At 45.1% G+C, this 25,616-nt stretch overlaps 1 protein-coding gene across 1 annotated transcript in view; it reads left to right on the top strand.

Moving 5' to 3' along the window:
• The window catches only part of MED12L (mediator complex subunit 12L), a 324,782-nt gene that overhangs the window by 296 nt on the left and 298,870 nt on the right, over window positions 1-25,616 (top strand). Inside the window, exon 2 of the mRNA XM_039241007.1 lies at window positions 755-978. Within this exon, the coding sequence (XP_039096938.1) occupies window positions 880-978 (99 nt within the window). The 5' untranslated portion in view covers window positions 755-879. The remainder of the gene's footprint in view (window positions 1-754; window positions 979-25,616) is intronic.

The following is a 25,616-nucleotide window of genomic DNA, read 5'->3' as shown; positions in this document are numbered from 1 at the left end:
CTGCCCCCGTCGGTCGGCGCTCACAGCCTCCCCACCTTCCCCCTCCTCCCCAGCCCCTAGAGGGGCAGCAAAGGGTTAAATCGGCCCCGCGCCACCGTGAGCACGGCCCCCTCCAGCCGCCGCGACCGCCAGCAGCGCGCCTCGGCGCCTGCCCGGAGCCGCCGAGGGGACCGGAGCCTCGGATGCGCCGCCGGAGCCCGGCAGGCGTCTAGGAGGCACCGGCCGCTTTCCTCCGTCCGCATCCCTGCCTCCCCCATCCCTCCAGGCTGCTCTCCCCCCGCCCGGGCCGGGTCCGCGCCCAGGTGGCGGGGTCTGCGGGGCGCGTGGCGGCGCGGGAAGGATCCCTGCCGTGGAAGAGGGGCGGGGGCGGGCTTCTCCGCAGTCTCTTCCCGGGGCTGGAGGGCCACCCTCACATTGGGCGAGCACTCGAGCCACCCGCCTGGGCGCCAAGAAAAGTTTTTTTTTCCCCCCTCCCGCGCCCCTCCCCCCACCCCCACCCCTGGTCCGGCTGGGGTGGGTTTGGGTCCATTGGTGAAAAAAGTCACACGTTCCCATCAGCTGCTCCACCCCCTGGGGGACGGGAGGCCGGCGCCGCGGGAGACCCAGGCAGACCTCCAGCCGCTCCGCCGCCGCCCGCGGAGCGGTGCGTCCCGGGGCTGAAGCGCAGCCGGGTGCCGCCGAAGACTGCCCCCGTCAGTGCGTGTCTGCGTGCCGGGCAGCGGCAGCATCCAACCTGCTTTATTCCTGCCTGCAGCGCCACAGCGAGCGAGCGAGGAGGGGGAGAGAGGGAGTCTGTCTGCAAAGTGCTGCTCCCTGGTGCTCAGAGGCGGCTGCTCCAGCTCCAACTCTCATTCATTTCGCCGGTTAACATGAGAGATCATGGCCGCCTTCGGGCTTCTCAGCTATGAGCAGAGACCGCTGAAACGCCCCCGGCTCGGGCCGCCCGACGTCTACCCGCAGGACCCCAAGCAGAAGGAGGTGAGGGCGCCGGCGGCCTCCCCCGCAACTGGGGCCGTGCTCCGCAGCGCTGACCCGGGGCCAAGTTGGCCCAGCGGGCATCGCCGGCGCGGCGGGGGGAGGGTTGGGGAGGGGGCCGGCGCGGCGGGGGACGGGCTGGGGGGCTGGGGGACCCCCGGCGGCGGAAACCCAGCGGCTGTCAGTCGCTGCGCTCCACTGGGGCGCTCGCTCTCCGGGTGCCGGGTCGTTTCCCGGTTACCGGGCCTTGCACGGCGCCGCTGGGTGCTTCACCGGGTTCCTCCTGGCCGAAACCCTCTGGCTTGCTCTCCCCCGCTCCTGCCTGCTTTATTTTTCTCCCCGCTGCTTCGGTAAATCCGCGTAAACTTTTTGAAAAATGTTGGAATGCAGCGCATCCGACACAGGTCTTACGTTTTGCGCCAGCTGAGCAGGGACGGGGGGGTGGGGTGAGGGGGAGACCTTTTCCGTTCAAATTTTCCAGTTGGGAGTGGAAGTCATTTTTATCGAGGTGATAAATATTTGGCTCTTTGAACGTACTACTTTCTGTATGTCCTCTTTTCCCTTTAAAAAATCGATATTAAGGGGAACCTGATTTTCGTCCCTAGAGGCGATTGGTTTAATTGCCGGAGGCTGTTTTGTATACGTAAAAGCAGACGGGTTACCTTGGAAGGGAAATAAGTCCCGGGATTTCTTATTTTTTGGAATGCAATTGGAGAAACCTTGCCTCTTGCCTTAGGTACAGTAGCTTCAATGTCTAGAGTAACCATGACATTTTATAACCATTTGTTTGTCAGTAGTTAACAAGTAATTATGTAACAACTCTCCAGTTATAATGATCACCCTTGGCTACACAATTTGCCCAGGGATTTGCTTTTTTTTTTTCTTTTTTCTTTTTAAAGATCACCTGCTACCCAGCTGTGCTTTCTGACTTTGCCAGCTGCAGCCCACCCATCCTGTTTTCTTCGGCTAAAAACGAAGTGAGCACATTGCAGAACTTCTTTCTGGGAATCTGAAAACTCTCTATTAAAAGTTTGGAGGCCCACTGACATCACAGAAGCGGCTTTGTACGGAAGGCGAGGAGGGGTCCTTAAGACTTCCCTTTTGATAAATGTATCTATTTCAGTAATAAAGGAAGAATGCTTGTTCTGGTTAAACTTCTGTTAATGTTTCCGAACAGTTAAGGAGTGGCAATTCCTTTTAGAGGCTTAAGCACATTAAATATGTTCGAGAATCCTTGGAGTAATTCAGTTTGAAGCTGGGTAGGTTTTACAGTTGGTTCTCAGTTGAGGCTTCACACTGAGGATGGATTGATGAGATTTTGCAGATTTCTTCCACACCCTATTCTCCCTGGGGGCTTTTCCCTCCCAGAAAAAAAGTTAAATCTTGGGGATTACAAATAACGGACATTAAGAACCAACTGTGACAAGAGTAACTTAAAAAATTCAGTGTCAGGAGATTTTTGAAGTCTTGGTGGGGACAGGAATACTGATTGGTGGACCTTTCTCATCTTGTAATTAATGTCTTGCCACATTTTCCAGAAGGGCTGTGTAATTAATAGCATCTCCCTAGTTACAGCATGGTCGTCTGGGATGCCACTTGGGCTTGTTAAGTGTTTATCCTTTAGGTCAGCACTCATTTAGGATTGGGACCCTGTGATTCTGGAAAAAAGAAAATTTTGGATTTTACAACATTTTCTGGCGTTCTAAAACTGGAAGTGACCTTGGAGCCTATCTTACATAGCTTCCTTTTGACAAAGTGAAACTGAGGCCCAAGAAAGTTTGCCTGACTGAATCTAGGTGTGTGATAGAAAGGCAGAGGATTTGGACCACCAGACCCATACTGTGTCAAGACCCATACTGTGTTAATGATTTATGCTAAATTGTGTTGTGCCATTACTCCCTTTCCCCCAAGACAGCCAATATTTCATTTTTCTGGAGCAGAGTCAGAGTTACGTGTGACCGTGGCCAAATTTGAGTACAATATGGAACAGGTGCCTGGCCGTTCCTGGGTGGTGGAGTGGTGAACAGTATTTCACAGGTTGCAGTTATTTATGTACTGCCTCAAGATTTCTACCCTATCCTTGTATCACTTGTACTCATAGTCTACTGTTTTCTTTAATTTTTAAGAAACGTTTTTGTTTCCTAGGCAGCAGTGTGTATGAAGTCATGGGATCTCACATACACACACACATATATATATATAAAATGCAAAATTTATAATCAAGTTGTTATATGTATACATTAAGTTTTTATTTACTGGGCATTACATACATATATAAGGATACATAATAGGACTATACCTATTGAAACTTCACGAAGTTAATCTGTGCGTTTAAGACCGTTGTTGGTGTACATGTGCCACGTTGTGGGAAATCCTGATTTAATGAAGGAAGTATGGGTTTCCAAGTTGGGCAGATCTGGAGTTGGGTCCTAGTTCAGCCTCTTTGCAGTTGTGTGGCCTTGGGCAAGTTGCATAACTTCTCATTTGTAAATTAGTATAATTGTTCTATTCAGAAAACTTTCCAAAAGCCTGGCTCCATTTGTGTGAGAAAAACCCTCCTCCTGGTGGAAGCTATTCTTATTACTATAGCTGTAACTTTTATTATTGTTAGCGAGTGCTAGTAGTGTTCTGGAAAACAGTTCCTAGGAGATAGGACGGAAAGCCTTGAATGAAGGTCCCCGGAGAAGGAGGGTCGGGTGGGGAGAGCTGGAAGCTTTAACCTGCTCCATCGATTGACTACGTTCTTTTGAGAGCTTGCCTGTGTATCAGCACTCCACAGGACTTTATTCGGTATTGTGTTATAATACTTTGTCTTCCGAAAACCGATCATCCTCAGGCCTCGACAAGAGAATCAGAAAACTGAGAGTCATCCTTGATTTCCCTTTCTTTCTTATGCTCCATAATACATCTATCAGGACACCTTGTCTGGTCCAGTTTCCAAATATATTTTCAATCTATCTACTGCTCCCCAGTCTCACTAATATGCTTGACTTCCTTTCTGCTTCAGATGTACTTTTCTGGCTTCCTGGGCCCCACATGCTCGGTCTGCCTGGACCCTTGTCTGCCTAGCCACCCCTCTCGCTGCCATTCCACCCTGCTCTTCTCACCTCGGCCTGTGGTTAAGGAGGGTAGGCTCTGGAGCCGGTCTGGCTGCGTTTGAAACCTGGCTCTGCTATTTACATACTCCATAGTCTCCCTGTGCCTCAGTATCCCCTCTTGTAGAGTGGGGATGAGAAAGCTGTCTACTCCATAGTGCTCTTGGAAGCTTACGTGGGTAATGCGTGTAAAGCATTTAGACTAGAGCCTGGCATAGATTTGACACAAATACACTCGGAGCCTGCCTCTTCTTCATCCTTCAGGTTTCAGCCCATGACCTTCTCAGAGGCCTTTCTAGTATAAGCATGTAATTGGTAATTTTGTATTTATTTGTATGCTGCCATTACCAATTAAAGGGTCAATTTGGTGAAGGCAGGGATGAGCGCTGTTTTAGGCATCACTAAAGTGCCTGGCCCCTAGCTAGTTAGTTCCTGGGATCCTGAGGGCCTGAATACTGAGAATGTATGAATGAAAGTGGGAAGGAATGAATAAAAAGGAAGTCTGGTGATTGAGGAGTGTTAGGGAAAGCCTAGTTTAAGATTTAACCTTGGAGATGACAAGGCTGAAAGCTAAATTAAACCCTAGAAGTAGGAAGGAAGTAGTAGAAGGGGCTGAATAGTAAACATTTTCAGGAAGTCAAATTAGAAAAAGAGTTTGGGTCAATAGTGATATTTCCAGGCATGAAGAGCTATAGAGCCCCACCGGCAGGGGAGATGGGAGTGCGGGGAGAATGGCCTGGTGTGCAGTGCAGAGACTGCCCAAGTCCAAGTACAGTAAAACCTGGTAGGGTAGGGGAAGGAGTAGGGAGGTATAGAAGGTGGGGGGGGGGGGTGGTATCTGCACGTGGATAACCCAGAGCAGCTGTTCTCAAACTCGACCTATCCTGATCAGCTGGAGGGCTTGTTAAAAACGGATCGCTGTGTTTTTCAGATTCTGTAGTTCTGAGCCAGGGCCCCATGATTTGCATTTCTAACAAGATACCTGGTTATTTGATGTCTGCTGGTCCAGACCCCACTCTGGCCCCTGACCCAGAGAGAAGGCATCCATGTGTAGAGAGTTCTGCCTGCTGCAGGTAGGGCAGGAGGACTAGACGTCTGTGTGTGGCTAAAGTTGCAGTAGTTTGGTTTAGCATCCAGCTCAGCCAGGGTCTGGTGGGCTTTTCTCAGAAGTTGTGTTCTTTCTTACATCAGAGGGAAGTCAGGAAGTCTCAGGCCCCCTCCAGTGGCTTTCCATTACACTTGGAATAAAACACAGACTCCTTACCTAGGACTTTGAGGTCCTACCATCTGGTCCTTGCTCCCTTCTGCAATCACTGCCAGTTGCTAGACCACCTGGCTTTGAGTTCTGGCTTCATCACTTACTGCCTTTTTGAACCTGATCTCACCTGTGGTTTGGGGTTCATATTTGGATCAACTACATGGGGTTGTTGGAAAGGTAAAATGAGATTGGAACCATGTCTGGCCCAGAGAGCATAGTTAAGGCCACTGCTATTGGTATTTCCCCTCCTTTGTTAAAGGATCCCAGGACTTCCCAGTGTGTTTGTAATGTCCCTAAGACACTGCCCTTTGAGATCTGGCTTCTGGGCTTTAAGTCACTGCTTCCTGACTTGTTCATTCTCAGCTGTGCAGTGGGACCACGTAGGTGGACTCGCTCCTTCCGACAGGCTCAACTCTCTTGAGTCTGTGTTCCTGTCCCTGACTGCCCCTGCCATCACGTTACCTGTCATTTGGCTCTTCCCTCTCAAGGAAGCCTTTCTTGTAACGCTTCTTTGCTTGTTCTTGCTAGCTCATCATCTTGTGTTAATAGGTTTTGCTGTGCTGATCACTGTCCGAAATGGTTGCTGGTTTTCTCCATGGTCTTCCACGTCAGAATGTAGACTGCGTGAGAGCAGGGTCTTGTCTGTGGTGTTTAGTTTTGAGCTGCCTAGTGCCTGGTATTAGACAAGGTGCTCAGAAAATAGTTCTTGCAGAAATTAATAAAGTGCAGAAAGACCTCTTAATGAGCAGTTGTATTTATAAATCTAACTGCCCCAATGCTTGTTTTATTTTGGCAAAGCCTGTTTTCTTGTTAGCATCTAAAAATCCTAAAACACATTAAATGCTTATTTTAGAGACAGCTGGGGAGGTGGGGTGAGGGGAGGTGGGGTCAGGGGAGGTGGACATTTGTTTCTTTATAATCTTTGAGAGGGAGGATATTGATAAAGTTGCCTAGGAATAGAGGACAGGTTGACCAGTTGCCTGGGGGACCATAAGAGAAGGTTGGGGGAAAATCTTCCTCCTGAGATTAATTGGCTGGCTACACGGCTCCATCATAGACCTCGCTGAATACCAGTGTTCTGGGAGGAATAGCTGTATGTTTTAACTCTGGTCTCATGAGACTCTTGGGCCAGAATCAGTGCAGGAAACACTGGGTCAGAGGCCCTGCTGCTTCCTGCTACTCACAGAAGTTTTACTACCCAAACTTTGTGGCCAAGGAGTAGGAACTCAAGTGGCTGTCATTTCTCAGAGTCTGCTAACACCTGCAGCAGAACTGACAAAGATGCTTGTTAAACATGCAGATATGATGCCCCACCTCAGACTTGCTGAGTCAGAATTTCTGGGAAGGAAGCTGAGGAATTTGCATTTTAAACAAGCTTTCCAGGTGATTCCTAAATACATTGTTTGAGAACCGTTGCTTTAGTTTGTGTCTTTATCTGTTGACAATGTTGTAAACCAGAACCCCTCATTTCCTACCTGCTTCCCGCTGTTTGATGTCTTAGAATTTTTAGACAAATATACCATTTGAAGTATTAATACTCTTTGATAGAAAATAGAATGAGTTTAGCTACTAGCTCCCCCACCCCTAAAGTTCTGTTCTAATGACCATGGTTTCCAGAAAAGGCTTGTTTTCTATCTGCTGTATACAGTTTATAGCAGAGTATAGAGGCCCTGCCTTTCCCTCGAAATATCCACAGTTCCCTCCTGTGTGCACTTGGCTAAACTGGGGCTTAGGGGAGCAGGTCTTGCTTTTTCCCATGAGGATGTTCTTTGACCTTGTTCAAGGACAGCAGAATTTTATGTTTGACTGTGGGCTTGGACTCTCAACTGGGCTCTTCGGGGACTCATGTAAAGCCATTAATTTCTAGTGTAGCCACTGTCTGTTGTTAGCCTGTCGGGTTTTTCTCTTAGGCTGGTGACTGTGGTGATGGCATGTGAAGTTCAAAGACCACAAAGCGAGGTCTGCAAGGCAAACTGTGTTGGATGAGCACTAGGTAGGAGAGGCTGAGGATGAACAGAGTGTTAGGATTGTAGTTCAGCCAGTGCCTTTTGTGGGCGTGTGCATATACACGTGAAAACAAAGCAGAAGTAGGAGGGAGGAAGTGGAAGTGGAAACTCCAAGAGTTGTGATGTATTTCTTCCACGGTTCTCCTTAAGTGAAGTTCTGAATCCCACTTGTGAGGCTTCTTGACAGACTAGGAAGGAAGTAGAGAAGTTGGAGGGGTCTGTAAGAATGAACACGTATAATGTTCTCTCTAGCACTAAGTGTCCTCTGAGCAGTGGTAAAAGGAGCTGGTTGACTTAGCCTGGAGAAAAGCTGACCTCACGGTGTGAGTGGGGAAAGCCACGTGGAGGGAAGAAGTCCAAGGGCAGTGTGGAGGGAGGTGCCTACCTCCTACACATTCCTCCCTGAGATGGGAACATGGAAACACTTGATTTTTAATTGTCTTTAGATAATGTCGGAAGCTGGTAATGATGACAAGAAAGTTCATCATAACGATCCTCTCTATTTCTGTTTGGGAAACTTACATAATAAAGAAAAGTGTCATTATATTACAAAATAGCATGATTTCTACCTAAAAATTTATGTCTACAGAATATGGAAGGATTATCACCCACGTGCAAACAATTGTTATCTCTCAAGGATGGGATTAAAGGTGATTATTTTCTTTTTGTACTAATATTTATTCCAAACTGTAAAAATAAATGTGTACTGCTGTCGCCATTGGAGGAAATGACTTAGTAATTAGGTAACTTTGGTTAGGTTTACAGGACTGGGTCTTTGTTCTTGGTTCCAAACTAAGCTAGAACCCCTTCGGCTTACGGGTAGGCAGAGGGGTCTGGGAGGGTGTAGATTCAGATTGCATATACCTGATGGCCACCAAAGGTGAGAGCATTCCAGCTCTGTCTGCCATTTGAATTCTGATTTGGGGTGCTGTGTCATTTTCCTCACCTGTGAGTTGGGCAGAATCCGTAATGATCTAGATTGTTTTCTTCATTTTTTACTTAAAATTTTAAAAAAATGCTTATTTATTTTTGAGAGAGAGAGAGTGAGACAGAGCATGAGCAGGGTAGGGGCAGAGAAACAGGGAGATACAGAATCCAAAGCAGGCTCCAGACTCTGAACTGATAGCACAGAGCCCGATATGGAGCTCGAACTCATGAACCACGAGATCATGACCTGAGCAAAGCTGGACGCTTAACCAACTGAGCCATTCAGGCACCCCTATTTTGTTTTTTAAAGTTTATTTTTTGGGAGACAGAGACAATGAATCCCAAGCAGTTTCCACGCTGTCATTGCAGGACCCGACTTAGGGCTCCATCTCACAAACCACGAGATCATGACCTGAGCCAAAATCAAGATGGGGATGCTTAACCAACTGAGCCACCCGGTGTCCCTCATCTAGATTGTTTTAAATGTGAAGGAGCACGGGATGCCTGGGTGGCACAGTCGGTTGAGTGTCCTGCTTCAGCTCAAGTCATCTCACAAATTTCATGAGTTTTAGCCTGCATCAGGCTCTCAGCTGTCAGTGCAGAGCCTGCTTCAGATCTTCCGTTCCCCCCTCCGCCCCCTCCCCCCACCGCTCCTCCTACTTATCCTGTCTCTCAAAAATTAACCTTAAAAAAATGTGAAGGAGCATTGTAAGTTTAGATTGTTACCAAATGTAAGGTATACATTAAGTGTGGTGTACGGGAGCAGGTGTGTACCAATTGATTATTAAAATGTTAGGAATTTGATTAGCTGATTCATATCATGTTGGTAGCTTGAACTCTGGCATAATGGGAGTATTTACACCAAGGAAATGGGCAAATGTACAAGTTAGGCTTTTTGTTTTTGTTTTTAAAGTTCTTTAATGTTGTTCTTAGAGTGTGCCCACATACGTACAAGCAGGGGAGGGGCAGAGAGAGGGAGACGCATAATCAGAAGCAGGCTCTAGGCTCTGATCTGTCAGCACAGGGCTTGAACTCATAAACTGTGAGATCATAACCTGAGCTGAAGTTGGACACTTAACTGACTGAGCCATACAGGCATCACCTGCCTCCACCCCCCCCCCACCGCCGCCCCACCTTTTTTTTTTTTTTTAAGGTAATTAGTTGTCAAACATTTATGAGCATACTATTTGGGTGTATTTGTATTTGGCACTTTGTTGACTACTTGATTATCATTCTTATCCTGGGATTCCCTTATCTGCTTCCCACATTTTTTTTTTTTTTTTTTCCAAAGCCAGACCCTCATTTACTTACCTGTCTTGCAGCTTGGAGTGAGCATGACTTAATTTTGGCTGAAGAGATTTAATGGAAATCTACCTTAGGACTTCTGGAGAAGAATTTTTTTCTCATTGAAGAGTGCAGGCACAGGAGATGACCTCTCTTAATTCCCTATTAACTGACTCCTTAGTTTTCTCTCTTTGGGAAAATAATGAAAGGATATGATCGTCGGAGCTAGGACATCTGTCTTGTGACCACGAGGCAACAAGCCTATAAATGAAAAGCCAACACATGAGACAGTTGAGTGACTTTATAAAAATTATGAAGCTACTGAACTGACTTTAGGACTACCTCTCCCTGGACTTCTTATTAAGTAAACAATAGATGTCCACATGGTTCATGCCATTTTGGAACAAGTATCAATTTCCTGGAGCTGAAAGCCTTCTGATGTTGTCATGGTACTTTTCATTTATATATTGGCACCTGAAGTCATCACAGTCTGAGCCCTTTATTTAGTTAGTTAGTTAGTTATTTTTCTCTCTCTCTCTCCCCGGAGAGTTCACATCCCACAACTCTCCTACTCTCTTAATGGGTATATAGCAAGGGACAGAGAGCACCTGTATTTTGTCTGGTAGGCAGTAAATTCTGCCCCATGCCTGTGAGAAGCTCAGAGGAAGTAGAAACGGCTTCTTTATTAATTTCCATCTGTGTCAGAAAGCACTTAGGTGGAGGGAAGAGCCCTGGCCTCTTTTGTTGGAGAGGAAGATTCTATGGGTCTATACCATTTTGGGGGGAAACATGTGTAGGGCTAGAAGGGAACTTAGAGATGGGTTGCTCTCATTTAATACAAAAGGAAATTGACTCCCAGAGAGGTTAAAGTGACTTGTTAACCAAGGGATACAGAAATGCTGAGGCATAGGAGCACATGGACCCCAATGTTCATAGCAGCACTCTCCACAATAGCTAAAACATGGAAAGAGCCTAAGTGTCCATCCACAGATGAATGGATCAAGAAGATGTGGTTTATCTATACCATGGAATACTACATGGCAATGAGAAAGAATGAAATCTGGCCATGTGTAGCAACATGGATGGACCTTGAGGGTGTTATGCTGAGCGAAATAAGTCAGGCAGAGAAGGACAAATATCATATGTTTGCACGTATAGGAGGATTAGGAGGAACTTGACGGAGGAACAAGGGGGAGAAGAAGGGCGGAAATGGTGGGGGAAAGGGAGAGAGGCAAACCATGAGAGACTCTTGAATGCTGACAAAAACTGAGGACTGATGGATGTGGGGGGGAGGAGGGATGGGCATGGAGGAGGGCACTTGTGGGGATGAGCACTGAGTGTTATGTGGAAACTAATTTGACAATAAACTATTTGTAAAAAAAAATAAATAAATAAAAAAATAAAAATAAAAATAAAGTGACTTTTGTTAAGGCAGATCTGGGCCAAGTACTTGTGTGCCCTAATTTGTTCTTGCAACTTTTCTTGGCCTCCCCTCTGTACACAGCCATTGCTTCTGGTAAACACCCTGACATCGTCCTGGCAATGAGAATTACTCTGCATTTTGGGACACCTAGCATCTCTATGAGAGCTGGGGACTGTTAAGCTCACCATTTGATCCTAGAGCTTGCCAGATTCTTTTTTTTTTTTTTTTTTTTTTTAATTTTGAAGGTTTATTTTTGAGAGAGAGACAGAGTATGAGCAGGGGAGGAGCAGAGAGGGAGAGAGAGTCCAAGGAGGGCTCCAGGCTCTGAGCTGTCAGCACAGAGCATGATGCAGGGCTTGGACTCACTAACTGATATCATGACCTAAGCCAAAGTCAGACACTTACCCAACTGTGCCACCCAGGTGCCCCTTGCCAGACTCTTTAATGGCGTCTCTGGGTAGGAGGAAGAATACTCTGGAAGCTCAGGCACTCTGTGTTTTTTGGTGGAAGGTTCCCACTTATCTGTGGCCTCTGGTGTAAATAACTCTGGCATTGGCATTGGTGGGCTCTGTGTTCCTGACTGAGATCCTTCTTAATTTCTGGGTAAGCTCTCATACAGATACAGACAGGTTGTACCAATTGCCTGTTTCCAGGGAGCACACTTGCTGTGTTCTATATAAATAGACCCCCCCTTAGTTATGACCTGCTGTGGACTTGAGGAGAATTTTACCCCCTAGGTTTTATTTTCCGTGTTTTGAGGGAATCATTGCTATGTATATATGCATGCCAAACAAATTCAGCCATTATTATTAAGCACCTTTTAGGCCCTTTGCCAGCAAGGGGTATAGGGCCTAAAACTTATTTTCTGTGTCCCCAGCTTTGAGCACAGCACCTGGCCCCTGCCTAGGACTCAAGCTTTTTTTCTATGAGCAAATGAAACAATAGACAAACGGTAGGAGTGTTGGCCCTGGGCCCCCAAAGACTTGAGTATAGAGTAGTGGTTTCCATTTGAGAGTGATTCTCCCTTCCCCTTAGGGAAATTGGCAGTGTCTGCAGAAATTTGGGTTGTTAGAACTCAGTGTGCCTAAGTGCATATCCCTACTGCTACTGTCATCTAGTAGGTAGAAGCCAGGTATGTTTCTGACATTGTCTAATACTCTGAACCGCCCTCCCCTCCCCCCGCCCCCCAGGATTATCTGGCCTTAAATGTCAGTAGTTCCCAGGCTGAGAAACCCTGGTCTACAGGAAGTGATAGACCTGTAACTAAGGAATACATTGTTTCAGATACTTTTTGAGAGGAATGTACGAAGTGCTGTGGAAACAGGAGCTAGTGACCCATTTTTTTTTTTTTTTGACAGGACCTACTACAAGAGGAGGAGATTTTTGAGTGTGGGACTTGAAGGATGTGTAGGAGTGGGTGGGGCTGAGGATGTGGAAGAAAATTAATTTTGGGGAAGAGTGAGCTGCTTGTGCAGAAGGCCAGAAGGAATGTGGGATGGGCTGTGGGCCGTGGGCCTGAGGCGTGGGATAAGCTGGGGGAAGCCGGGTAGGAGTGGGGAAGAAAGGGGAGCTCGAGTTTCGGGGGCCTTTGCTGTGTGAATGTGTTTGGATGTTATAGCGGAGGTGGTGAGGTGCCATTCCAGGGTGTGAATGAATGTAAATGGATGAGATTGAGATGACTCATGTTTGCAGTTTGAGGGGATGGTGGCTCTGAGGGTCTTATTGAGGCAAAAAGACCGGCTAGCCAGGTGGTCACTGACATTCCCTGTCTGGGGGTGGATGTATTATTTTCTTGCAGCTGCCATAGCAAGTTCCCACGGACCAGGTGGCTTGAAGTAATGGAAGTGTGTTCTCTCGCAGCTCTGGAGGCCACAAGTCCAAAGGGAGTGTTGGTGGGGTTGTGCTCCCTCTGGAGGCTTTAGGGGAAAATCCTTCCTTTCCTCTGCTAGTAGCCTCTCTTGGCTCCAGTGTTCTTGGCTTCTTTGTGGACAGCTCAGTCCAATTTCTGCTTCATCTTCATGTGGCCTTCTCTGTGTGTGTCCCTTCTTTGGGTGTGCCTTACATGGACACTTGTTACTGCATTTCGAGCCTACTTGGGTAATCCTGGATGATCTCATCTCAAGATCTTTAACTTAATTGCATCTGTAAAGACCCTTTTCCAAAATCAGATAACATTTACAGGTTCTGGAATTTGATGTTGGTATCTTTTAGTAGTCCATTTTTTTTTTTGGCCAACAGGCCAACAGGATTTAAGAGAGATTATTTGGGTGGCAGAACTGATAAAGTGGATGTGTGAGGAAGAGAGGGGAGTACAAGAATGTACCAACATCTTTAGCTCAGATTAGTGGTTCCCAAACTTTCTGATCTCAGGGCCCCTTTATAATCTTAAACATTATTGAGGATCCCATAGAGCTTTTGTTTATGTAGGATAAATCTTGATACTTTATTAGAAATTAAAACTGAAAAGTTTTAGAAATCCATATCCATTTAACTGTAATAATAAACCAGTGTCTTGTTAAAATGTTTTTTATGAACAGTACTGTTGCATTGTTTTAAATTTTTGCAAATCTCTTTAACATCTAGATTCTCACATCTAGTTCTCCATTCAGTCTCTTACAATATGTTGTTTTGGTTGAGAGATTGGAAAGAGATTTGGCCTCCTAGGGATGGGTAGTTGGGAAGGTCTTGGGAACCACAGAGGATGTGGACGTGCAGAGGCACTGGCTTGCACAGTTGGGTAGGTAGGCAGATTGACGGTGGTTCTGAAGCCATCATGCCTTAGGACACAAAATAACTTGTGTATTTTTTTTTTCCCAAGGGTGGTGAAGGTGAGGGTGGAGAGAATGAGATAATTTCTGAATGTTTTCATTCTTAAGATAACTCTTGGGATTTCAGGTTGAAATGTATAGTAGTGGAAGCTGGAAATACAGATTTGGGTGCATTATGTGTATAGATATTTCAGGTCATGGCTGTGATTACCTGTTGAGTGTGCAGAGATAGGGAAGTAGGCTAAGGATGGAACTTTTCGGGGCTGTACATCCTGAAGAGGGCAATTGTTAGGGAGATGGGTATAGGGTGATGGGTGGCCCAAGGGGTGAGGTAACATAGGGTAAAGTTCTAGCTACATTGGTGGCCTCTTAGTTTAGCAGTTTCTCTCCTCAGGACCTTTGCACATGTGCTTCCTCCTGTCTGGTTGCCTTATTCTCTTTATCACTGAGAAGTACTTGTTTTCTCCTTAGCACTCAGTACCATTTGTGTTTGATTTGTTTTTTATCTGCTCTGTCCCCCAATCAGTATATGTTCCATGAAGCAAGGACCATGTCCCTTTCACCCTCTACTGATCACCAGAAGTCAGGAGAGGGTCTGGTGTATGGTAAAAGTTAAGTACGTATGTCTTGACAGGATCTGGTAACCAGACAGTCATTATCAGCCAGTGGTTATTAGCCTGGTACAGGGCACGGGGATACCGGGAAGTATGACATGGTTTCTACCCTTGAGGGACTTGGGTGATATTCCTGTTCACTGGGTGGTAAAGTCACTGAAAGTTTCAGTGGGGTGGTGACAACAAATGAGGGAGGGGTCAGTTTTTTTGAGGGATTAGAAGAGTCATCAGGAATGGGGTGTATTCCAGATGACAAGGCCTTCTGGGCACATGGTATGAGGAAAGGCACAGAGATGGGAGATAGGACATGATCTTCTGGTCAATTGCAAATGGTTCAATAAGGTGAGAGTATACTGAATCTATAAACTTGAACTTGTCTTTAGATTTTTTGGGTCGTTGAAAGAGAAGTAGAATCTTTTTTTTTAATTTTTTTTAATTTAATTTTTTTATTTCTAGGAGAGAGAGAGAGAGAGACAGCGTGAGCAGGGGAGGGTCAGAGAGAGAGGGAGACACAGACTCTGAAATAGGCTCCAGGCTCTAAGCTGGCAGTCAGCACAGAGCCCGACGCGGGGCTCGAACCCACGATCTGCGAGATCGTGACCTAAGTGAAAGTCGGACGCTTAACCGACTAAGCCACCCAGGCGCCCCGAGAAGTAGAATCTTGAAACTATTTGGAGAGGGGATATCTGCTGAGTAAGACTGACTTGGTCGTGCTGCCAGGGGATTGAGGTCCCAAGGGGAGTGACACTTTAAGCATAGATTGCTGCCTCTGAGAAAGGAACGGAGGCAGGACTTATATAGGACTCCCTGTTCATCTTGAATTTTCTACAGGCATTTTCAAAGTCAGGTTTAATGTGCGAAGATGTTCCTCAGCAGGAACAAACTTAGCCTTCAACCCACCTCCAGTGTGCCGCAGCTTAGCTATACACATGCTGCCTGTTGTCAATTAAAATTTGGTAGAATTTGCTGCTTTCCTTTTCCAGCCATTTCATTCATGGATTAGTCAAATGAGGTTGTTGAGAATAGGACCATTTAAGGCATTGGCAACAGTGAAGAAGTAATAAAAATGTATTTTGTCTGAAGTGTCATTGGGATTTTTTGTTAAGATATTGATTTACAGGGGCGCCTGGGTGGCTCAGTCGGTTAAGCGTCTGACTTCCGCTCAGGTCATGCTCTCACAGCTTGTGAGTTTGAGCCCCACGTCAGGCTCTGTGCTGACAGCTCAGAGCCTGGAGCCTGTTTCGGATTCTGTGTCTCCCTCTCTCTCCACTCCCCCGCCCCCCATCTCTCTCTCTCTCTCTCTCTCTCTCTCAACAATAAGCAATTAAAAATTTTTTTTAAAAAATATTGATTCACATAGAGGTATGGAGGACCTATCAAAATTATGTCCAAGCCATTGCTATAATTTATCTTTCTCCTGAGTTTTGTGAGGAAGATTAATATTGACATTGCTCAGTTTTTTTTTTTAAAAAGTTTATTCTATTATTTATTTTTTAGAGAGAACAAGCATGCGAGTAGGGCAGAGATGAGGGGGCAGGGAGGGGTGGGTGAGAGAAAGAGAGAGAGAGTGAGAATATCCCAAGCAGGCTCCACACAGAGCCTGGAGCCTGATGCACTGCTCTATCCCACAACCCTGGGATCATGACCTGAGCCAAAATCAAGAGTTAGATGCTCAACTGTCTGAGCACTCATTTTTGTTTTTTTCTTTTTTTTTTTCTTCTTCTTTAAAGCTTCACACAGTGCTGTGTTGGCAGTATGGAAAATACTTTTGGGGTCAGAGCTGTTTTTACTCCTTGGTCTGTTGTAGACTAAATGTCAGCTCCCTCTTGGAAAAAAAAGATTCTTTATGAATTGGAGATACTATTTACATTTTGACTACTCACATGAAATCTGCTTTTAAGTCATTATTAAGTAATCAAAATGTTTTTGAAATTATGTTCATTTACTTAGTACTTGATATATACCTCCCACTGTGCTAGGTGATGTGGGGGTGTAGAAAAGAAATAGAAGTCTGCTTCTGTCCCCTCTAGATCAGTGCTTCTCAAAATATCTGTGTTGAGGGACCAGTTTTTTTTTTAATTAATTTTAAATTAATAGATAGAAATATAGATTATGAATAGATAGAAATATGATTAAAATGAATTACTAGAAAAATACAGCCTGAGTATAGAGGCAATGTCAAACTGCTGTAAAATTTTCCAAGCACTTTTATTTTTTGCACCTCTCTTTGAGGGCCAGTAGCAGCTGTGGACCACACTGAATAGCACTGCTCAAGAAATTAACATCTGGGGGCGCCTGGGAGGTTCAGTCGGTTAAGCATCTGACTCTTGGTTTTGGCTCAGGTCATGATCTCATGGTTTGTGAGTTCGAGCCCCATACTGGGCTCCGTGCTGACAGTGTGGAGCCTGCTTGGAATTCTCTCTCTCTCTCTGCCTCCCCCCCCCCCATACACACTGTCTCTGTCTCTCTCAAATAAATAATCTCAATTATTAAAAAAAAAAGTCTGATTCACTGCCCCACGTAGAACATTTAGAAAATGACTGGTGTATGAATTTATTTTAAAATTGAGGAATAATCCGTATATTCAGTGTTGGTGTATGAAGTGGCACATTACCTCATGATAGCTAGTGTTGTCTGTGTTGGTGATCATGAGTGCTTTACTGATTTGGTTTTAGGCCAGCCTCACAAATGCCTCTGAGGTGGGTCCTGTTAATCTCCTTTTTACAGATGAAGAAACTGAGGCACGGGGTGGGCGGTGGGCTTATTTAACTTGCTCAGGGTTGGTTAGCTGATGGAGTTGGGAGCTGGACTTCTGAGCCCATGCTGTAAAACTATTATCTATATTTAGTGAGGCTAAAAATGCTGCATGAGTTCAGAAAAGAGAGGATTGGAATGCTTGGAGGGTTCAGTGGAGGGAGCAGGGTGTGAGGGGCAGGATGTGAATGAATGGGGACAGGTTGCACCCTTTCGTAAGAAAAAGCTGAAGGTGGGATGAGTAGTGAGGTATAGGGGAAGAGAGGGTTAGTGCCTCTGAAGATGAGTCTTGGAGTCCTGGCAGGTGGGGCTGCGGGGGGGGGGGGGTGATGAGGAGCTCACACGGTCCTGCTGTTAGATTTAACTCACTAGCTCATGCCTAATAAATCTGGTGGGAGTTGGGGAGGCTGCAAGGGAGGTAGCTGTAGTAACCAAAGCATGAAGTAAAAAGAGCCCGACTGATCAGGGCTTTAAATAGGACTGGAGAACAAGAATTGGCAGTTGGTGACAAATTGGTCAAAAGAAATGAGAGGAATGTGGAAAACGCTCAGATTTCTTGGACACCGTTCAGCTATGATGGTAGGTGCTGTTGCTGGAGGACCTCAAAGTGACTTGTGCGGTCTTTAGTGATACTTACAATGGGCATCTAGAATCACTTGATTGCCACGTGGAGTGAGTACTCATTCTCCGCCATTCACTCTTTGACTTCAGGCTTGAACTGGTTTACTAGAAGGTCTTACGACTAAAAGGGTCTGTGGAGCTGTGGTTTATACTGCCTGTCCCGTGCTTCAGATTTTGCCTTCAGTACCTATTATTCACCTCCTTCTGGGCTGCTTTAGTGGTGGTTAATCACCAGAATTGCTTGGAAGGCTGGCGAGGCTCCTTGGAAGAAGTGGGAATGAGTAATCCTCCTGAAAATAAAAAGGGTGGAGGCTGAGAGATATTAACAGAGGTTGACTTTCAGACAACATTTCCAGAGGTGGACTCGGGGACATTTGTTTACTTGGCTCAAAATAGTAGGTTAGCCTCTCTGTTTCCCAGTAATTGACCAAAACAAATGGACAAAATGGCCACCATTACCAACAACAAGGAGAAACCCCCAGTCTTTCTTTCTTCTCTTCCAGGCAGAGAGAAGGATGTGCAGTGTCACTTAATTTATCCTATACCCATTTTATCCCTATCACCTGGGAAGTTTTTCCTTTTTATGGCTTGGCAATTCATTTGGTAGAAACTGTATAATACTCCGTCTATAGGTATGTGCCTAGCATGGGGTCAGGGATGTAATTAGGTGTGGGTAGAATGATAAACATAAGGAGTCAGGTTAGGGGTAAGTGTGATGTGAGTCACGTCACTGGACTGTTAACTTCAGAGGACAGAAACCATGACTTGTGTTTATGTTCTCCCCCCTCAAGTCACCTACCACAGTGGGAGGCAGATTCAGTGCTAAGTGAAAAATGAGATTTACAGGAAGAGTTTACCTGAGATGTGATCGCAATGTAAGAATTGCATGGGATGGTGACTTACCTGAGCAATGGGGGCTCTAAAGGCAAAACTATCTTTTGAGGCTGCCTTCAATATAATTTAAAAAAAAAATTTTTTTTTTTTTTTTAAATTTATTTCTAGGATAGAGAGAGCGTGAACAGGGGAGGGTCAGAGAGGGAGGGAGATACAGACTCTGAAACAGGTTCCAGGCTCTGAGCTGGCAGTCAGCACAGAGCCCGATGCGGGGCTTGAACCCACGAACCGTGAGATCATGACCTAAGCGAAAGTCGGACACTTAACCGACTAAGCCACCCAGGTGCCCCTGCCTTCAATATAATTTTGGGTGGGATAAACTACTGGACACCTTAAGTTCTCTTTTCTTCTTTATGGTTATGCAGATCTAAAAGTTCAAGTGTTTTTCTCTGGCAGTTTTCTTACAGAATTTCTGAGAGTTACATCCAGGTGTTTGATATTGGAAGATGACATGCATTTGAATGTGATTTGAATATGAATTAATGGATACAATTATTGAGATAAGAGTGAAATAATTGCTAAGTATATTTAGATATAATTTGAATCAAAGACTCTCCCACTTTAAAATGGGGAGGGACTGCCTTACTAGGGCACTTACAGGTAGGGTGAGGGATTTCATCATGGGGAATCCATGGGTTCAACACATCATCCTTGGTGGACATTTTCATCCAATTCATTGGCAAGTTACTGAGTACCTGGTCATGTGTATGATTTGGGCTTATATGTGCTGGCCATACAAATGATCCATAATTATAATGATGATGATTCCATTTTTAAAGTACTTAGTGTGTACTTGTTACTCTGCTGAGTGCCTGACATGATTGTCACCTGTTCTTTATAGTAGGCATGTGAGGTCAGTGGAGATATGTCCATTTCACAGAAAAGGGAGACTGGATTCCAATTTAGGTTTGTGGGAACCACACTGTTCTCAAAGATGTCATTGTCTTGGGGAACACATTGTTCCTACCAGGGACCTGATCCTTATGGCCACTTAAGTATTTCACTTCTGTCCACTTTTGGCCTCAGTTTCTCACCTTATAAAATGAGGACCTATCCTGCCTAAGCCACTTGTTTATGAAGATGAACATGAATGTGCTACTTAATGGCCAGGGTAGTAGTAGTATTGCCATGATTTTCTTTTTTTGTTTTGCCTGCTACTCTGTACAGGTGTGAAGGACATGCTGTTTTGGGTTGAGCTCATATCCTTTGGTTTCTAGTAGGTCCCCATAGTTACTGATTGATGGCCTGCAGGTGTGGTTTGGATGGGAGAAATATTAATAGCCATGTAGATGAGGGTGGAGGTAAAGAGCTGAGTTTCAGATGTGGCTTTGATGCAAATGTGGCCCTGGTGTTGGAGATGTTGGTGGGGGTGGGGGAAGTGCTAGTTTGCCTTTTAGGGGAGTCTTGCATCCCTTAAGTCAGGTTGGCTCCTCCCTTGGCTCTCTTCACAAGGCTAGTGGCATTTTTGGCTGCAATGGGGCACACCCCCCCCCCCTTTTTTTGTTTTTAAGTTCTCACACAGGCATTGTGTGACACCTCACTTAGAGGAGATCCAAATTAATCAGTCCCTATTTCTGTGGGGGGTGGGGGGTGGGGCAGCCAGGGTGTCCACTTACACGGAACCAAGCGATGCTGCTTTCTTCAGCTGTTGGAGACTCTGTAGTGGCTGCCCTCTCCTGCATCCTGATGTCACAGGGCAGTCTTCTGAGGGATAGTGCGGGGCTTCCTATCCACCTTCCCTGCTGGTGTGTTTAGTTTCCTATGGTGGCCTGAAAACATATCACAGACTGGGTGGCCTAAAACTATGGAAGTTTATTCTCCTGGAGGCTAGAAATCCTCTTCTTAGTGGGGCCACACCTAGAAGCCTCTAGGGGAGGATCCTTCTTTGCTGTCCAGCTTCTCATAGCTTCAGGCATTCCTGTGCTTATATAGCCCCTAGCTCCACTCTGCCTCTTCTCTCTGTCTTTTCTCCCGTAAGGAAACCAGCCATATTGAATTAGGACCCAACCAACTTCAGTGTGACCTTAACTTAGTTATAACTGCAAAGACCCCTTTTCCAAGTAATACCCCATACCAAGTAATACCTGTACCAAGGCACAGGGCTTAGGACTGACATATCTTTTGGTGCACTGGTCAACCTATAACACTGTGCCTATAGGGCCTATCTAGATCCTCCCTGTACATCCCCGGTTGGTCTGGTACTAGATTTTTGTCTTTTGGGTCCTGGTTCAGGAGGTTCTTCGGTGTCCGTTTCTGTTCTCTCAGGGACTTCAAGCCATCAGCCATCTCCCTTATCTCCTGTTATCTTTATTTCCTTCGGTGGATTTTTTTCTGGTGCTATTAAGACATGCACACGACCCGCCCGTCTTAGATCTCCCTCTACCTCATGGCTCCATTTTCCCATTTCTCTCCTCTTTCTCTGAACTTTTTTCCAAAAGCATCTTGCTTGCCATCTCTTCACTGCACACTTCCTCTGCTCCTTCCAGTCTGGCTTCTTTTGCCTTCATCATTCCACTGAGACACCCCTCACTGAGGCCGCAAGTGACAGCCACATTCCCAGTAGCACTTAGTCCTATTGATCTCTCTGTTGGTGAAGCAATGTCTTCTATGATTCTGAGATAAAGGACTCCTGGTTTCCTTTTCTCTTTTCTGGCTGTGCCATCTCAGTCTCCTTGAAGGCTTTTCCTCTTCTAACTGGCCATTAAATTAATACTGGATTTTCTATGGGTTCTGTCCTAGATTCTGGTCTTTTCTTACTTTACCCTCTCTATAGGTTATCTCAGCCATCACGGGCCTCTGGTACTACCTCTATGCAGACAACTCCCAACTTTACAATGCCAGCCTAGACTTCTCTGCACTCTAGACTTGTGTATTTAAGTGCCTGTAAAATATTTTGTCTTGTTTGCTGCTTCAAACTTATGTTTAAAACTGAACTTGTGGGGGTGTCTAGGTAGCTCTGTCAGGTTAAGTGTCTGATTCTTGATTTCAACTCATGTCAAAGTCTCACAGTTGGTGGGTTTGAGTCCCTTGTTGGGCTCTGTGCTGTCAGAATCCTGCTTGGGATTCTTTCTCTCCTCTCTCTGCCCCGCCCCTGCTCTCTCTCTACCCCTCCCCTGCTCGCTCGCGCGCGCTCTCTCTCTCTCTCTCTCTCAATAAAAAACAAAACAAAACAACAACAAAAAAATTGAACTTGTGATCTGCTCCTCTTCCGTCCAACCCTCTCCTCCCCACCCCCCAACACTCTTTATCCTATTGTAAGAGATATTACCATCCCAGAAATCTGGGTGATACTCTTTCTTGACAACCTCACTGTGTCATTCTTTCCAACACTTCAATAAAAATCCTGTTGAGCAGCCCTCCTAAAATAGCCTTGTATATTGTGCCCCTCTTTACCTCTAATCACCACCATCTTGGCTAGCTACTGTCATCTGATGTCCCAATTCTTTTTTTAAAATCAAATTTTCTTTCTTAAACATATTTTTTTAACTTTTATTCATTTTTGAGAGAGAGACAAAGTGCGAGCGGTGGAGGGACAGAGAGAAAGGGGGGGTGGGAGAGAGGGAGAGGGAGGGAGACCCAGGATCTGAAGCAGGCTCCAGGCTCTGAGCTGTCAGCACACAGTCCAGAGCAGGGCTAGAATCATGGACTGTGAGCTCATGACCTGAGCTGAAGTCTGACACTTAGCTGACTGAGCCACTCAGGCCCTCCTCATGTCCTAGCTCTTAAGAGAGCCTGCTGGGGGCACCTGGGTGGCTTAGTCGGTTAAGCGTCCGACTTTCGCTTAGGTCATGATCTCGCGGTTCGTGGGTTCGAGCCCCGCATCGGGCCATGTGCTGACTGCCAGCTCGGAGCCTGGAGCCTATTTCTGAGTCTGTATCTCCCTCTCTCTCTGACCCTCCCCTGCTCACGCTGTCTCTCTCTCTCTCTCTCTCTCTCCTAGAAATTAAAAAAAAAAAAAAAAAAAAGAGAGCCTGCTGACTAGTTCCCATACCCTTGATGCAGCCTCCCATTTAATCTGACCCAACTCCAATCACTTGACCACACTGCAGATATATTCAAGTTGGATGACTTTATGACTCTACATAAAACTCTTTACTATTCTTATGATAAAGATAGAAGTTCTTCACTTGGTTCATAATACCCTGTGTAATCTGTCCTCCCCCATTGCTTAGCCTTAGGTCACACCTGAGTCCCTTCTGCTCCTGCTATGATAGCCTTCTTTCTTTGATTTTTCACAACCCTGCAGGCTATTTATACATACTCTTCCTGTCCCTCTTTTTAGGTACACATATGCTCTTGATTGCTTTGCCTTCCTGATAATTAACCCTTTTATCGGGATGAGTTGCCTCCTTTATCTTTGATAATGCTCTTTATCTTGAAGTCTTTTTTTTTTTAAATGTTTATTTTGAAAGAGACTCCACTCTTTGTGGGAGCAGAGAGAGAGCAGAGAATACCAAGCCTGCTTGACTCTGTCAGTGTACAGCCTTACATGGGACTTGATCTCAGGAACGTTGAGATCATGACCTGAAAAATCAAGAGTCAGACACTCAACCCAGTGAGCCACCCAGGTGCACTTAAGGTACTTTGTCCAATGTGAATATAGCTACTCCAGCACTCTTAGGCTTGTTGTACTCACGGTTGATATCTTTTTCCATCCATTTATTGTCAACTTACTTTTACAATTAGTTATTTATTTAAAAATGATGATGATGTAAATTCTTTGCCCAATATGGGGCTTGAACTCACAACCCCAAACTTAGAGTGATTCTACACTTCCATACAAATGCACTTCTGAATCCCTGACACCTATTTAATCTATCTCCCCATCCACCTGCTTTCTAGTAACCATCAGTTTGCTCTTTATAGTTAAGAGTCAGTTTCTTGGTTTGCCTCTCTTTTCCCGTTTGCTCATTTGTTACTTTAATTCCACATGAGTAAAATCATGTGGTATTTGTCTTTCTCTGACTTATCTCGCTTAGCATAATACTCTCTAGCTCCATCCATGTTGGTACAAATGTAAGATTTCATTATTTTTTTTTATGGCCAAGTAATATTCCATTGCATGCGTGCATGCGCACGCACACACATCTACATCTATATTTATATCTATATATATTTACTGCTTTATCCATTTATCCGTTGACACTTGGCTGTTTCCATAGTTTTGCCTTTTTTATCCATTCTGACAGTGTCTCTCCCTTAATTGGAATTTTAGTCTATTTACATTTAATTATCATTTAATAAAATTTGATGTGGTTGGATTTAGATATCACATTTTACTATTTTTTTTTTCTATGTTTCCTGTCTTTTTGGATTATGAAACAATTTCTTCTAATTTACCTATTGATATTTTAGTTATACCACTTTACATTGTGTTGTTTTTGTTTTTAGTATGTGTGTGTGGTTGCTTTACGAAGTACAGTATACATCCCTAACTTTTCACAGTCTTAGAGTTAACATTGTATCACTTTATGCAGAATGTCAACCTTACCATTATAAGGGCCTCTTAGTGAACTCCTATTTCTCAGTCAGAACTCCGCTCAAAGGCCACTTCTTCAGGGAATTCTTGCCTGACTTCTCAGACTGTGAAGCCGTTGTAAAGTGCATCCTGAGCAGGTGGTGCCTCTCCTTGGGGGCATTTATCACTTGTAATTTCCTCGCTGTGGGACCCCAGTACTTAGCTCCGTGCTGTATACTTATTTATTTGTTGATTGAATGATGGGGAGCCCTGAGTGGTGGTTTGAAGAAGGCAAAAGATTTCATGATAATGTACTCCAGGCGATGGGAATGGCATTATGTAAGGCTTAGAGGCTGAAAAGATGATGTATGTGGGAAGGAATATAATAGTCAAGTAGATTAAATGACTTAAAATATAAAAATAAAATAGAGCTCTAAGTTTTTCTAACAGTAGCCACCATTTATAGAGCACTTAATATGGGCCAGGCACTGTGCTAAACTCTTTGTACATTTTGTCTTATATAACCTCGACCCTGTGAGTTATTCTTGCCACATTTCAAAGAAAGCAACTGAGGTACAGAGAGGTCGCTTACCTTGTTCCCAATCACAGGTAAGGGCTCTGAATTCAAAGTCAAATCTGTGTGATTTTTGTCGTTGGGGATGGAAGTGAGACTGAGAAGTGGAGCTTGGTTGTTTAAGGCATTTAATGCCTGTGTCAGGTAATTGTGTTTTGATTTGGGGCCAGAGTTAGGTGGAGAGAAGCCCCATGGATGCGACTGTGGGTTTGTAGAATCTCGTGTTACTTGCTTTTATTTGTTAGTCCCTTCTGGGGAATAGAAGAAAAAAAGCCAGCCTTCTGAGGCTTTTTTGAATAGGGGAGGGCAGAGAAGAAAACTTGTTTCAGGAAGATTCATCAGATGGCCATTGGGCGGGATGGATTCAGGTAAAAGTCTAGACAGGAGGGGAAGTACGTGAGAAGCAGTGGGTAGGACCCACTGTGACAGCAGCCACAGTTTGGGGACTGTACTATTTTATTTTGTTAATGTTTATTTTTGAGAGAGAGGCAGAGCACGAGCAGGCAAGGGGCAGAGAAAGGGGGAGACACAGAATCTGAAGCAGGTTCCAGGCTCTGAGCTGTCAGCACAGAGCCTGACACAGGGCTCCAGCTCACAAACCACAAGATCATTACCTGAGCCAAAATCGGAAGCTTAACCGACTAAGCCCCCAGGCGCCCCGGGACTGTAGTATTTTAAAAGAAGGAATGAATGTGAGACATGTTTTGAGAGAAGGATGAGTAGAATTGGTTAGGGATGAGGTTAAAAAGATCAGTCCCCTTTCTTTTGGGCCATTTATGTCCGTTAACTCTAGGTGTTGCCTAAAGACTGTCATGTACATCCATGCTGGAGATTATCGCAGCCTCGCTTCCCAAACTAGGATTGTAGACACCCTCAGGTGTCTGAGAGAATGCTCTTTTCAGGACAGTTGTATAAGGTTAGGAGAAATAGTTATAAAGCTCTTTTTAAAATTTTTGTTTGTTTGG

Source organism: Hyaena hyaena, unplaced genomic scaffold, assembly GCF_003009895.1.
Source record: "Hyaena hyaena isolate Hyena2069 unplaced genomic scaffold, ASM300989v1 scaffold_186, whole genome shotgun sequence".
Taxonomy (NCBI): Eukaryota; Metazoa; Chordata; class Mammalia; order Carnivora; family Hyaenidae; genus Hyaena; species Hyaena hyaena.
This window is presented reverse-complemented; position numbering and strand designations above follow the sequence as displayed.